Consider the following 14,648-nt stretch of genomic DNA (forward strand, 5'->3'; position numbering starts at 1 on the left):
AATGATGAAAGGCCAACCACTGAAATCAGTCTCTGTATTGGGCTTCAAAGCAGCGGGATGAAACTGTGGGATGATGCCAGGAAGCTAAGGTCAGCAGCTTCATTTAAAAAAAACAAACAAAAAAAACTGTCTTATGGATAAATTTCCTCATGTGTAATTATGTACAACCCCCCCCCCCAGCCAGACAGTTACTAGGCTTATAAAATGTAATTTCAAAAGCTCTACTATAATTATGAAAAGGAAAACAGTCAAGGCTTGGATGAATTAATGAATTTATTTCAGAGTGGGGCAAATAATTAATGTGTTACTGCTGCATACATTATCTGTTACAGAATTAATGATATAACCCAGTTACTTTGTGTTTAAATTAATGATTTGACATTCTGAGGAACATGCTCATTTTCATTTGTGCATAGAGCTAGAAAAAAGGCTCAGTATCAATCTTATAACTATGCAGAAATATGAAAGTATTAGCTGACCCGATGACTGATATAAATTGTAGGTTTGGGAGGGTGACTTTTTTGGCTTCTGAAGAGGGCATAGTGTCTCTTGCACTCTCTGCAGGATGAAGTGCCTCCTCAGACTCAGGAGTTAAAGTTCATGGCTGATTTCCTGCCTCTAGATACTATGAAGCTAATATAAAGGGAGTAAATCTAATCACCATCATTACCTTAAATATAAATTGATATCTACTACCACTGATATAACTCAGTAACACTACTCTAGATGTAACCAGTCCTACATAGTGCATCACTGTAAACTAGGGTTTAATATTTTTCCCGAAAATGACATGGATCAAATCCCGGGAAATGAAGAGCCATTTCCCGGGAATCCCGGGAAAAAGTTTATTTATTTTTTTATTTTAATTAGGCCTTCTGTAGCCTGTGTCGGCCTTAACCTATTGTGATATTGTAGAGGTAGCTTTCCAGCTATGTCCTGTTATGCCCAGTAGGGGGTAACGTCGGCTTGATTAACGCAATAAAACCTACATCTCGACATTCGAGTGCTCGAGCTATGCGGTGTTGTATCGTTCCTCAACACTCCCTTAACAAATATAATTCGAATATTCCTGCATTGTACATGGAATTATACCAAGATATTTTACAACTGCTGGTGCAAAACAATACGGTTCATCTCCACAGCATTGATAAAGGCTCAGCCACTTGCGCTGTCGTGGCGACATCTGTTGGGCTATATCTCCACCAGTGGAACGCTGTAATAGTCATTGAAAAGTTAACTACCGTACTACACTATAATATGGCATAACACAGGGCCTTGAGTAATGCACTACGACTTGGTCATTGCCATTCTGGCAACAGCAAATTTATAACACCGTGTCTGAGGGTTAAAGTAGGTTCGCTGTGAATCGTCTATTGAAAAACTGGCCAATCCTTATAGCCTAAAAAAATATACATTTTACTCAACTCCATTTTAAAAGCGAAATATGTTAAAGCAATCTATTTCATGATAATTTCTTCACACATTAGGCCCGTATCCTAATTCATGATTGTTAGTAAGCGGCTGCAAACGAGGAAAAGAAACACTCGAAGTTAAACAGATATTTCTTTATTGTTCAGGGCAGGCATATTTTATAGGCTATATAATGCAATATAACAATATATAATAATATAAAATTATATAATACAAAATACCTTAGGGTAAACACATTGCCTACGATTTCAACAAATTAAAGAGGAAAAAAGCACAACTGTGTAATACCTCTATTAAAACGCTTGAGATGAAGCTGAAGCCTTAAACGGAGGCTGAACATGCCTGAAATGAAGAGTAATGCTTTTCGCATTAAACGAACCCTTCTCTCAACATTTCCTTAAATTTAACATTCTGAAGCTTTCTTTTCTTTCTGAAAGTCAAATCGACGCGCGCGACTTTTTTCCCGGTTTCCCGTCTAACGTTTCCCGGGAAACGGGAAATGGTTCTGATCGCATTTCCCGGGAATCCCGGATCTCGGGATTAAACCCTACTGTAAACTTTGTCACAATACTGAACTGCCTGGTATTTTCATACAATCTTTGAATAACCACAATTAGTAGACTTCAGTTTATTTGCAAGATGTTTCACAAAAACATAATTCAGCAAAACACCATGTATAGATCCAGTATCTGATTTAAAAGCTCTAAAATAAATGAGGACATTAGTCCTCATGGGTTCAGCTGCCACACCTGTCTCCCGTCATCTCTTTACCGCTGTGGATTTAAGTACCAGGGTGGGGGGATAACTTAGCTTTAGTTTGCAATCCGTACGCCTTCCTGTGCCTCTCTCCTAGTTTCTCTCTGGTATGTGTGGTTACTGGAGTTTCTGGCTGTTTAGAAAAGAAGTCCTGTAGTAAGGATACTCACCTGCCCCTTACCTGTTCCCTCTCAGCTTTCCTGCTTGCCCACTCCCCACCAAAGGCTACTGGATTCAAGTTTGAAATCCTACCAGCTAGCTACATCCTCATCTGCAACAACAAGGACATTTGTCAGAAGGATTGCCATATCCCTCAGTTCTGGAATATAAAAGACAGTCATTTGTGTTACTAACCTGCCAGCCTCTCCTCTGACAACATCTGGAAATTCCTCTGACTGATTCCCCTGTAAATGTACCTGTACTTACCTGCTCCTAGACACATTCCCTGTTGGAGTGTCCCTCTCGAAGACTCCTCAGTCTGTAAAAACAAGATTTAAAATGCTAAGTAGTGCTCCAAGAATCATTCTTTGAGGTTCTTTGTTCTTCATAAAACTGCTAAAATTTGTGACTGTCTCTTAGTCTGTGTGAATCCATCAGCTCTGGTACTTATGACACAGACTGTATATAAAAGATGGATTTAGCAACATAATGTAATCAGTTGGTTTGTGATGCGTGTTCTCAGCATTGCAATCTGGATATGAGTGAGTGGTGCATGTTACTGGGAAACTGAAGGGCAGTGTGTATGGCAGTGACTGTCACAGTTGTCAGTCACAAGCAGGCAGACACGCTCCATTGTAACCTCCATTTCGACTCTTATGGGAGCAATAATTTACAAAAATAAACACCATGATGTATTCAGTAAGACTCAAAACTTTATGATAGAGAGGATGAGTTCATCAGGAAAGTGTTTAATGAGGTCACAGATCAAGCATGCTTAAGGGTCATTTTCCCATGGCCTTCAACATACTGGAGCTAAGTTATCAACCTCCCTGGAACCTCTCTGGAAAGAATGCAAGACTAAAAACACAGCTAGTCTGGCTCTGTGCAGTGGTCAAAAAGTGTCTGTTGATACCTATAACATCACACTATAGCTTATGTGCAACAATTTGGGACTTTATCTGGGTTTTATGGGCAGTCACCGATCCAGGAAGACACTGAATCTGGGTGATACAGACCAGCTCTTAACAGTCACTTAAAAAACAAGATATAAAATTTTAATTAGTGAGCACTGGAGTTGAGCCTGAGACAGAAGTATTTTAATTGTTTCTCTGTTCCCAGTCCTGGCCCTAATGACAACCTAAGTACTCATCTGAGGGCTGTAATCATCCTATTGAAAGGCAAAGTGGTAACTCTGAGCAAGAAGCAAACATGCAAATGTTGAACTGTTCCTTTAAGAAATAACAAACTGTACCATAAAGCACAGGCAGTTTTTTTTTTATCTTTAAATATTGGGATAATAAACGTTCGTTTTGTACACTTCATGAAACACTTTCAACACTTAACTGAAACAAAATGCAAAATTGTAGTTGGACACTGAGTCCCAGCATCAGCAAAAAAAAAAGATGCAACATGATGCTAAACCTAAACAGCTCAACTCCACCAGGTTGTCCCAGTTATTACCATAGGTTTTTAATGGCAGCATAATATACACTCCCCAGGCTACTGTACTTCTGTATATAGATTAGAAAGGACATGACACTATCACATCCAAACAGAACATCCTGTCCTCCTTCCTGTGCCAAAAATGACACACACATACACACATGTGGATTCATACTGTGTCAACAAACATCCTGCCTGTTAAATTCTAAACTTGCTTTCTCTTCTGTTGTTCTTTTAATCAACCACAAACTCAAAAGTGCATAGCCAGGCCACTCTGAAAATATTTAAGTGGAAAGTTCAAGGCAAGGCTGATATTCCACTGATTATTGTGGATCAATAATGAATGAATGAATTATGCAGCAGAGCACAGCTAAAAATGACAGGTCGTCCCAGAAAATCGATCATTTTGGATATATCTGGAAACTGTTTTTTTGCTGTGCATGCACCTGTGTGTGTGTGTGTGTGGGGGGGGGGGGGGGGGGGGGTGTATGTGGGTGTGTGTGTCCAGTATCTGTGTGTGCAGTTAAGTGTTAGTCACCTGTTTCTCTATTTTAGGCTTCAGTTTGTTTCTCTTTTGGTGTAATGTATGTGCGCATTTGTTGTTGTGAAACATGTGTGTGCATGTGTATGGGTATGTGCATGCATATCTGTGTTTCAAAATGAACTTTGTGACCTTTCCATAATGGCCGGGCTAAATAAAGACACAGCCTTCTTTCTCTACTCTTCATATTCGGCAACCTTGTGTGTGGAAGTCTCACGAAACCTTCACATGTCATCGCTTTTATTGTGTTCTTCCAACAAATCAACTGTGGGTTTTAAGGTCATTTCATGGTTTGTGCATGTACGTTTCAATTAAATGATTCAGTTCTGACTTGGATTCTCATTAGGGCTTTGTCAAGGCTTCAATTTTTTCAGAGAAACAAGCAGGATAGATTCATTACGGTGGAGCTTGATGGTGTACATGAAAAACATGAGAATAACAGCATTCAAAGCTGGGAAATCTTTATTTTCCTCAATGTGTCACACTTCCAACTCTCACTGCACAGCTAAAAAGTATTATTAGTATCTGTATTACTGGAGGGTCCTTACCTTACAATATAAAGCACCTTGAGACAACTGATGTTGTGATTTGGAGCTATATAAATGAACTGAACTGAACTTTCTCAGTTTTTTCTCATCCTCTGCCCCTGGTTTTTATGGTATCCCTCAGGGGTCCACGCTGGGACCAGTCCTCTTTTGTTTATATCTGCTTCCACTTGGTAATATTATTAGGAGATATAACATCTTGTATTTCCATGCTGATGTTTTACAGCTAAATCCTCTACTAAAATCTCAGCATTCCCTACAGCTTCAGCTATACTGTCCTGAAAATACTAAAGATTGAATGAATATTGACTTCATCCAATTAAACAGTGACAAAACTGACATTTTCATCTTTGGTCCCTCCAAATCTAAAAGCCCTTTTGCTGGCAATTTAGGTCACCTTTGTTATGGTCCTGGCAGAGTAGCATTTAGGTCTCCTTTTTTCCCCTTATCTTTTTCTCTTTAAGTCACAGGTGGAGTTGCTGGGATGGCTCTTCCTTACCGTCCTTCCCGTGGGTGCAGTCTTCTTGTTTTAACTGTTCTTTCCCCACCTGTTTCATACTGTGTAATCAAGCTCCTGCATTTAACAGCTGGATAGTGCACCTGTTCTGTGCTGGATAGTCCTTGTCATTTTCAGGCCCTCTTTGTTAGCTGCTAGTGCTTTTGCCTTTTGTTCTATAACCTTGTATGTCCATCTCCTTCCCAGTTCTCTGCTTGGAGCCCAACCATTCCATATCCTTTCAAAACCTGCCTGTCAATAAACCTTTTAAAACTGCCGAATGTTGTTTGAGTCTGCTCTTTGAGTCCGCTTTAAGCAAAAACATGACGATCTCACCCCGTATTTAAAGTCTCATGCTGGATGTTAACTTGGACTTGGAGCTTTACTTTAACAAGCAAATTTGATATTTTGTCAAAAATAGCTATAACAAGTTCATGATCTGCAAACTGTCCATGCCTTCATTATGCCTTCATGTGTGGATCACTGTAACTTCCTATACCTGAGGCTCTACATGTCTCTTTTTGACAGCTAAGATTCTCATGAAGTTACTGAAGCTGACCGTCCAGCAGCAGTGTTGGAAATTTAGCTCACTTAAGAGTAAACAGTAAAGAGTGTTGTTATCCTCCAAGTGAATACTTTGACACTATCTGTTATGTAATGGATAAAAATACATCCAGTCTTAATCATGTGCTTAACTTTAACTTAAGCCATAATGCAGTTTTTGTACTTGCTCAGACTTATTTGATTTAGTAGTTAAATAAGAAGCAAAATGAAAACAGTTTCTTTGAAAAAAAAAAGTTTTAACACACCACTTCAGTGTTAAAACAAAGAGGAAAAGCAGTGGCTTATTTTTGTGCTGACTATTAAAAAAATGTTAAAATGTAACCAGGCTTGCTCAACCTTAGGGTTAAGTTGTGTGTTTGGATTGTTTTCTTTGAGTTTAGGGGAACAGCATCATGTTGTGTATCAGTTAAGCCTTTCTCTTGGTACAATAAGAGCTGTTGTTGCCAAATTCAAGGGTGACTTTCCAAATGTGACAATTTATGTGGTCTCTGATTAGTTCCTTCCTGTTCTATTCTGCAGTTCTTGGTTTCCTCAGACTCTCGTCAGTGTCACTTTTTTGCCTTTGTAGTTTTCCCACAAGTTTTCTTCACGGCTGTTCCCAGTCAGTTACTCCTCTTAACACCTCCTGTGCAGCACTTACCATCATCCAGGTTGTAGTTTTTAGACAATCATTCCAGGGTTTCATTGTTTTCCCAACAGTCTTCCCTTCTCTTGCAGACTTGTTGTAATTCCCATCCATTGTTTGATTTTTCATAGTAGGAACGCTTAACAAACCTCACCTTTTTTACTTGTCTTGTCATCTATGTTGACGCCCACCCAGACAGACAATACATAAAAATAAGACATGTCTATTCTTGATCCCTGCCCTTTCCTTCTTCTGAGAAGTGTAAGAGTGCACACTCAAACAAACCCCTGTCAAGTACCACTCTGTTAAACAGTCACAGACTCCTTGAGTGATTTTAGTCATAATTGCCCATGCCCCCTAAAAATGACATTTTTTATCACGGGCTTCACGAAGCGAAAGCATTTTAATATCGCCACCTTCGATGGGTAGAGAGCTTGCCTCTGTTCTGTCTCTCATTTTTCATCCTGCCTCTTGGGTGTTTTCAACAGCCAAATTAGAGGGGGAAGAAATGTATCTGGCATTATATTGCGGATGAGATTGGAAAAGGAAAATTGTCAGAGCTAGAATGCCCTGTAAACACATACATATTCATACAGAGGAATGCTACATCCGTCATACATGTGTAAATTAATCTTAATGTGCACATGTGTTTCAGTATGGCTGGTGTGTATCCTTGCATGTTTCAGCTTTCCTTGTGTAGGAGTTTGTGTGCTGTCTTTTGTGAGTAAGAAGCTAATGTGTTGAGTGTCATGGTAGTTGGACTCTTTCCATTTTTGCTCTGGAGAGTCCACTGCTCCACTCAGGCCTGCTTTATATTCTACCTGAGGCCAGAGAATAAGTGACTTAGAGATACTGTGTTTGTGTGAATATACAGCATTGTAAACATACAACTCACTGCTCCCTGTGCTTGGCTGTGATACGTTATCTGTTCACATACAGTGTTGAAAAAGGAGATGAAACTGTGTGGAGCAAAAAATGGCCATCACTTTGGTGTTCTTTGAGTGGATGTGTGTGTGCGTGTGTGTGTGTGTGTGTGTGTGTGTGTGTGTGTGTGTGTGTGTGTGTGTGTGTTGTGTGTGTGTGTGTGTGTGTGAGAGAGAGAGAGAAGAAGAGAAGGCAAAGCAGGACAGAGAGACTCGATTCAGTGCAGGGAAATGGCCAAACAGCCGCCCATCAGCATAAATCAATTACAATTCACCATAGGCCCGATGACCTCAAATATAACAAGCTGTCACAACAAGTGTGTGCGCGTGCGTGTCCAACTCTGTGTGTGGACTGAACATGACTTTCATGACTTGAATACGTTATGAAACAGCTGACAAATTCATAGTGTGTGTGTGTGTGTGTGTGTGTGTGTGTGTGTGTGTGTGTGTGTGTGTGTGTGTGTGTGTGTGTGTGTGTGTGATATTTGGAAACATGTTTTAATTCCTCATAGACTTCCTCTGAGATCGCTGGCAGTAGGTGACATTATACTGTCTCTGCTACGGCCTACTTCTCATGTCCCACTGTGATAGGAGATTTTCCAGTGACATCTTGAACAGCCACAGTGTTATGGACTATTTCCCCAAGTTGTGTTGCCATTCAAGGCTATTTCATAATGGCTGGAAATTGCTTTGCATTGCACTTTGGTTCGACATGTATGCCAGGAAAGCATCACAGATTTGTGTAACAACTTATTGCTAATTTTCTGTCTGGAAATGATTTTTTTTCTTCTTCTTTGTATCATGTGAAGACATATAAAACAAACGAACCGGGGAATGACTTGTGCTTTTTCAAGCAGCTTTATTTCCAAACTGGAGGGAGATGATGACAGATGGGAGATAGAAGATTGCAAAGCTCAGACCAGGCAGTTTGGTCCAAACACAGTTGGGGAAGAGACAATTCAGGCGGTTTCTGGGAAAAGGATGGTGATCAACAGGCAGAATACTGCATCTGTCACCTTTCAGCTATAATTCTTACTTTTTAAAACAAACAAAGCAGCAGTCTCACCACATAAAGCCATGGATGGCAAGTTTGAGCAGCAATGCAACTCATATTTATTGGAAGCAGCCACGAATCCATGACCTCTGTGGCTATTTTTGTCATAATTGACTTGCTATAGCTGTTTGTATTACTGGAGAGAAAATAATCATTTTAAATGAGGACAGGGAACAGTTGTATAAGTGCACAGAGCGCTTGCTTGCAACCATTTGGTTTCATCAGTTATTCAAATCTCCCAGCAGCTTCGTGTGATATGGATTGTAGCATGAATGCACTGCAAATCATCCAAATGAAACTGGCTGTGGTTGCTATTGACATTTTCACTTTGGATTACTTTTTCAGGAGATGTCTGACAGCAGTAGCACTGGTGAGGAGACATTTTTTTCTGTTGCGGTATAGATTGTACATCAATGAATGTGCTTGTATCTCTGATTGAACATTTCACTGTACTATAACTAGATGAAACGATGATGATAAATGTCGCATTGTATGCATTTAACTCAAAGTTCACGTTCCTCTCAGTTCAACACAAATGCGTCCCCTCCCGAGCTTAAATATAACTCAGTCTGACAAAACAAGAGCTTGACGAGCAGAAGTCAATGTTGCTCTTATTCAAGATATTAAAACTCTGTACAGTCTTTTCAGTCTTTGATCGCTTCCAATTTGATTGATTTTTCAGAATAAAAGCACAGCAACTGAGCAATAAATAGGTAACAGAAAACACAAACAGGTTTGAAATAAATAATACAGTGTTTTCAATCTTTGCCTCCTGTCACATACACCAAATATAAACTGATATTTCATTACAGAAACATGGGGCCAGATATCACTGAGTCAGGCTGGTGTCCTGTGAGGCTCTTTGGTCCCTTGAGGGTGATCTTTAAAAAGCCGTGTACTTGATATCACAGATAAACACTCACTCTTAGTTCATTAAGACTGTCTCAGTGTGGCGACATACTACTGATCCATCCACCAAAATTCATCAGTAACATTACAGACAACCATGTGATGCCTGTGACAGGAAATCTGGTCTCTGTCATAATTACAGTAGATCTGTAGTACATAGCAGCCAGAGGAGGCACTGACACTTTTTATGGAAAAACAATAAAGTCAAACACACATGCACGCTCGCACACTCACTCACTCACATACACACACACATTCACACAAGTCAGCAGAATTAGACAATTACTAAATTGATGTGTTGCTGCTGACAGCCCTTGTCCCATTGAGTCAATAAGCATGTGTGCTGTTCACAGTTACAGACACGTTTTCTTTTTTTTTTTCTTCTTCTTCTTTTTTTTTTTTTTTGTCCAGGAAACTGACAAAGCTTTACTGTCTTGGTGAGAAAAATGAATGTACCATTCATCCTCTCTTGCCTCTCAGCAACGAGCCAAATGTGCCATGTAGAGGTCCACTGCAGAAGATGATGTGCCAGAGGCGTTGGTAAGGAGTGACTCAGACAAACAGTTCTCAGTATAACCCCTGCAAGCATAATTAGGGGTAACATCACACGTCCATAATGGCATTGTTCATCTCAGTGTTACAGTCAGTGTAAATGTTTACCTGGTAAATACTGCTGCGCCGAGCAGAGTTTGATTCTGGGCAATAATGTTTGCAAGTAAAATGATAAGAATCTGGTGTTTTTTTATTTTTAGTAGATGCACCTCCCATCTGATTCTGTGGAAACCCACTGAAGGAGTTTCAAAGTGCTCTAAATAGTTTTGATTTTAACTCGAATGTCCCAATATTGAGGCAGTTCACCAGAAGAGAAACTCAGGTGAGTCCATTCAAGTGATCGCACGGGTTAAGAAAAAAGAAAGAAAACTAAGCTTAGAATATGAGATGGGGTACATCATCATCACCTTCCTTCTATATCATTCATGGGGCTTTATATCAAGTCCATAAATCCACCACAGTTAATTTTATCCTGTATTCCATGAAAGGTGAAAGCCAAGAGTGTCATTATAAACAACCTGAGTGTCCACTATGACCAGTGAAGCCAAAATCAAGGTGCCACGGCTTCACATGAAGGCTTTCTGCACAAAATTCTGAGTTAAGTCTGAAAGGCTGTTCTTGTTTGTGCTATCACTTTTAAGACCATCAGCAACCTTCTCTTGTTGTTGCATTTTTAGATAAAAATCAAGGAACACATGTTTGCCCCGCAGCTTTGCAATTTGAGGATGCAGACGTAGGAAATCACCACTAATCTTGTGTGCTCCTTGTGCTGTCTATTGATAAATAAAGGGCCCTAGGCTCACAGGAATCTAAGGCCACTTGTCCTTCTTTGTACCTGTCTTCTTTAGTCCTAAAGTCTTTGATAACTACAAAATATGCATATAAAAAATAGCCTGTATTAATTCACAGAGTTAATTCCCATGTGTTTTCTGTTTTCTTAGAGACCTCCTATAGGTTTTATAGAGTGTATTTACATTTCTTCTGTCATGCTGCATCACTCTCTCTCTCAGCATTATCCATAATTCATTGTCATCTGAAGATAAAACTTTAGATTCAAAATCTTATCAGAAATACGAAAGTACTAAGCAGTATAATATTGTTCAGCCTCTTTTTCAGGCCCTGTTTCTCCACTCTGTAAAATTCTGTGTATGCCAGCTGCAAACTGAGATTTCACAGTCCAAGTTTTGTGTTTACACGCTGTGGCTGTAAAAGTGGCTCTCAATTTTACAGTTATACAAATTACATTTTTTTTTTTTTAAACAGCCCTTTAAGTGTTCTGGAAAGTGATTGTATTTTTATGCCTCAGAAATAGCAATTTTCATTTCTGCCTTCTACACAACAATTTTATGTGCTAAAAGAAAGTACCCTTGGTGCTTCTGCACAATATCTTTTTGAAGGCCTTTCTGAAGTCTTTGTTAAAGATGGTGTATATGACTGGGTTGAGTGATGAGTTGCAGTAACCAATCCAGAAGAAAAATGTAAAGAGCGGACCAGGGATGGTGCAGGTCTCTGGGCACACTGCCTGTAGCGAGTAGGAGAAGAAGAAGGGGAACCAACACACCACAAAGACACCGATGACCACTGCCAGGACGAAGGTGAAACGTTTCTCTCTGTTGACCATGGCTTTGCGCCTCGCTGCTCCAGGGTTGTTATCTGTTTTTGACTTTCTCCCTGGCACCAGGCGAGCCCCCTTTGAAGTGGCAATCATGTCGCGGTAGCGCTTGACTGATGCTGGGGAGTGGATCCCCCCTCCAGCAGGAGACCCTGGCATGCTGGTGCTGCCTCGACCTCCTCCGTGGCTGTGCTCCATATCGCTCTCTGTGCTTGAGCTGTCAGCATTGTTATTGTCAGCCTTTTTCCTTTGCAGGCGCTTGCCCTTCTTCCCCTCCGCTTTAGTCTTGGTGGCAGACTGAGGTGCAGAGGAGGGGGCGGAGGGGACTTGAGAAGCGGTATCAACCTCTGTGGCCGTGGACATGGCTGGAGAAGTGGGTGGAGGCTGCAGGAGATTATTGGGTGTGGGATTTGGTGAGGTTTGAGACTCTGCTGGGGTTGGAGAAGGTGTAATAGCAAGAGTGGGGGGTCTGGCATTAGAGGTTTTGTTGGATGAAGGAGGTGTGCTTTCTTCTTCATTCTTCCCGTTTGCTTGTACATGCCGCGGAGGTTGACTTGGTGTTGCACAGCCAGCCCCATCCTTCCTGGGCTCCCCTGGTGGGCAACGTGTTCTCTGCTTGGCTATTTGGTAAATTCTTATGTAGACCAGGATCATGATGAGACATGGAGCAAAGAAGGAACCAATGGTGGAGTAAAGGATGTACCAGCGCTCATCATTCAGCTGGCACTGAGGTCCTCTCTCAGTCCCCTGGTCGCCTACCTCACTCTTGTTCAAAGAGAGCAGGGGAGGGAAGGAGATAATGGCAGAGATGAGCCACACCACCACAATAGCGGCTTTGATGCGTCTGGGAGTCCGCTGACGTCCGTAAGTAACCCTGGAGATTGACAGGTAGCGGTCCAGTGAGATGGCGCACAGGTGCACAATGGAGGAGGTGCAGAACAGCACATCCAGCGCCAGGTAGATTTCACACCACAGAGACTTGAAGTACCAGTAGCCAAGTAGTTCGTTGGCCAGAGAAAAGGGGATGATGAGTGTAGCCACTAAAATGTCCGCAGCAGCCAGTGACACCAAGAACAGATTCTGTGGACCTCGGAGTGATCGGCTGGTCAGGACAGCGATGATCACCATGATGTTCCCGACGATGGTGAAGATGACCATTAAGGTTATGGCGGTGGCAAAGGCCGCCGTTGCTTCCGGGGAGTAGGGAGCAGGCTTGAGGACACTCTGGTTGCACGGCACGGAGGATCCGGAGCTGCTCACACTGCTGTTCCAGCCACTCAGCTCCATGGAGCAGCCGCTGTCCTGAACCGAGGCCATGCTGGGATTGTTTTTCCAGGAGTCTTTAGATGAAAAACAAACAAACAAACATGCAAAATCGTTTAACAAATGTATTCAGCTGTTAACCGTTTCATAACACTACAGTTAGATTATCATGCATTGTTTGCTCTCAATAAAAACAAAAAAACCCAAAAACACTATATATACATGAAAAATGTATTTTGTAATAAACTGATAATTCTGTGACATATTTACCGCAGCCGTTCTAGATTTGTCACTGTGTTGTTTGCAAATGATCACTCCCTTGCACCCTCCACGGCAGGTCTTCCAAATCCATTTTATGCACAACAAACAGTCCTGGGAAACGCGTCAAGACGCAGATCTTTTCAATCAAAACGCACAACCACTTTCTAAAACCGATCTTTCTCCACAAAAAATAAAAAATTAAACAAAAAAACAAAAAACTGCTGGGCGTCAGCCCGGACACAGCCCGAAGAACTAAAACTTGATCTTTTGCACAGATTGATCCTTTCTCTCAGTGGATCAGTTACTGTCTTGGAAACGGAAAGATTTAATTTACAGCAATCTAATTTGGGGGCATTTACAACAAGGCGTCATTGAATATCAAAGATCAGATGAGAGTAAATTGGTTTAATTTCCGTGCGTCCTCGTTTGGAGACGCGCACATACTCGACAATCTCATCCTAATACTGAAAGCAAAAAAGAAAAAGATTTAGACAGAGCGAAATAAAACCAATATAATGGGATATTTACAATGACTGCCTTTTGAAAGATTATGACTCTGTCTCTGCGAGGAATGTCAGCGTTTCCAATCAAGAGAGAACACAAAAAATAACCTCAAGCTCTCCAGCCCCGCGCACACTGCCACATACGCTGTCAAAACGCCTTCAGTAGTAAAAAGATCCCCGCAGAGGAGCTTAAGTCTGTGCGTCTCAGGAGTTGTTTTCTGGTCCCCGGCGCTTCAGAAGTTTACCGGGATGCCATGATTCAGCTGCTCCGCTGACGCGCCTCGCAGAAATCCTCACAGAGGGGCAGCAGCATCTTCACTTGTGAACAGGACCTTACAACGAAACCCAGTAAATGGGGTGCCTCCCATCTCCCTCTTCTTTTAGACCCGGTGATGTCACTGTGAAGCCAAGCGTCATGGGATGCTTGCTTCCTCCATCCCTGTACGCCCCCCCTTCCCCTCCCAATTTATATCTGTGCCCAAGCGTCCCAGCCAACGCTGTTATATTAGAAATGGCTTATTGGGTGGCACTGCTCCGGTCAATTAACTCCGCAGGACGCTGTGGTGTCCAGCTGGGAGTGCAGAGATGATGCCATCTGCTTTACTGAAAACATTTGTTTCGTTCCAAGGACTCCAGGGTAAACAGCACTGTCATCATCATCACTATCACCATTTTTTCTTCAATATGTGGTGATTTTACATTTATGTTTTTCAAGCAAAAAGCCTGCGTGACCTTTGTATCCTTTTTTTTTTTTTTTTTTTGCTTTTTACGCGATTTTTCATTCGATCCTCAATAACTCATTCAGTGCTGGAGGTCTAGATAAAGGCACAGTACAATATTAAAGAGGAACGGCACCCACGTTTTAGCCGTCCAGTCTGGTTAAAAGCTTTTTCTCATATTTTTTAATGAGATTAGGTAAGGTAAGCTCAGCGTCTAAGATTGCACAGAGTGAATAACACCTTAATATTTGAGGCAGCGTTTATGTGCACAGTGCAACGTGTATTGTGAGTG

At 41.4% G+C, this 14,648-nt stretch overlaps 1 protein-coding gene across 1 annotated transcript; it reads right to left on the bottom strand.

Annotated features, from left to right (window-relative positions):
• Window positions 1–8,360: 8,360 nt before the first annotated feature.
• adra2b (adrenoceptor alpha 2B) lies at window positions 8,361–13,953 on the bottom strand. Its single transcript, XM_030738194.1, has 2 exons — window positions 13,144–13,953; window positions 8,361–12,950 (listed from the first exon to the last, which is right to left on the bottom strand). Exon 2 carries the CDS (start codon window positions 12,925–12,927, stop codon window positions 11,350–11,352), a length of 1,578 nt encoding a protein of 525 aa, XP_030594054.1. The 5' UTR covers window positions 12,928–12,950; window positions 13,144–13,953; the 3' UTR covers window positions 8,361–11,349.
• Between the last annotated feature and the right edge of the window lie 695 nt (window positions 13,954–14,648).

The sequence above is a fragment of the Archocentrus centrarchus genome, chromosome 9 (genome assembly GCF_007364275.1).
Source record: "Archocentrus centrarchus isolate MPI-CPG fArcCen1 chromosome 9, fArcCen1, whole genome shotgun sequence".
NCBI lineage: Eukaryota > Metazoa > Chordata > Actinopteri > Cichliformes > Cichlidae > Archocentrus > Archocentrus centrarchus.

What these genes read in the sequence shown, in the direction of transcription:
- adra2b (XM_030738194.1), bottom strand. Translation starts at nt 12,927, where the DNA reads ATGGCCTCGGTTCAGGACAGCGGCTGCTCCATGGAGCTGAGTGGCTGG.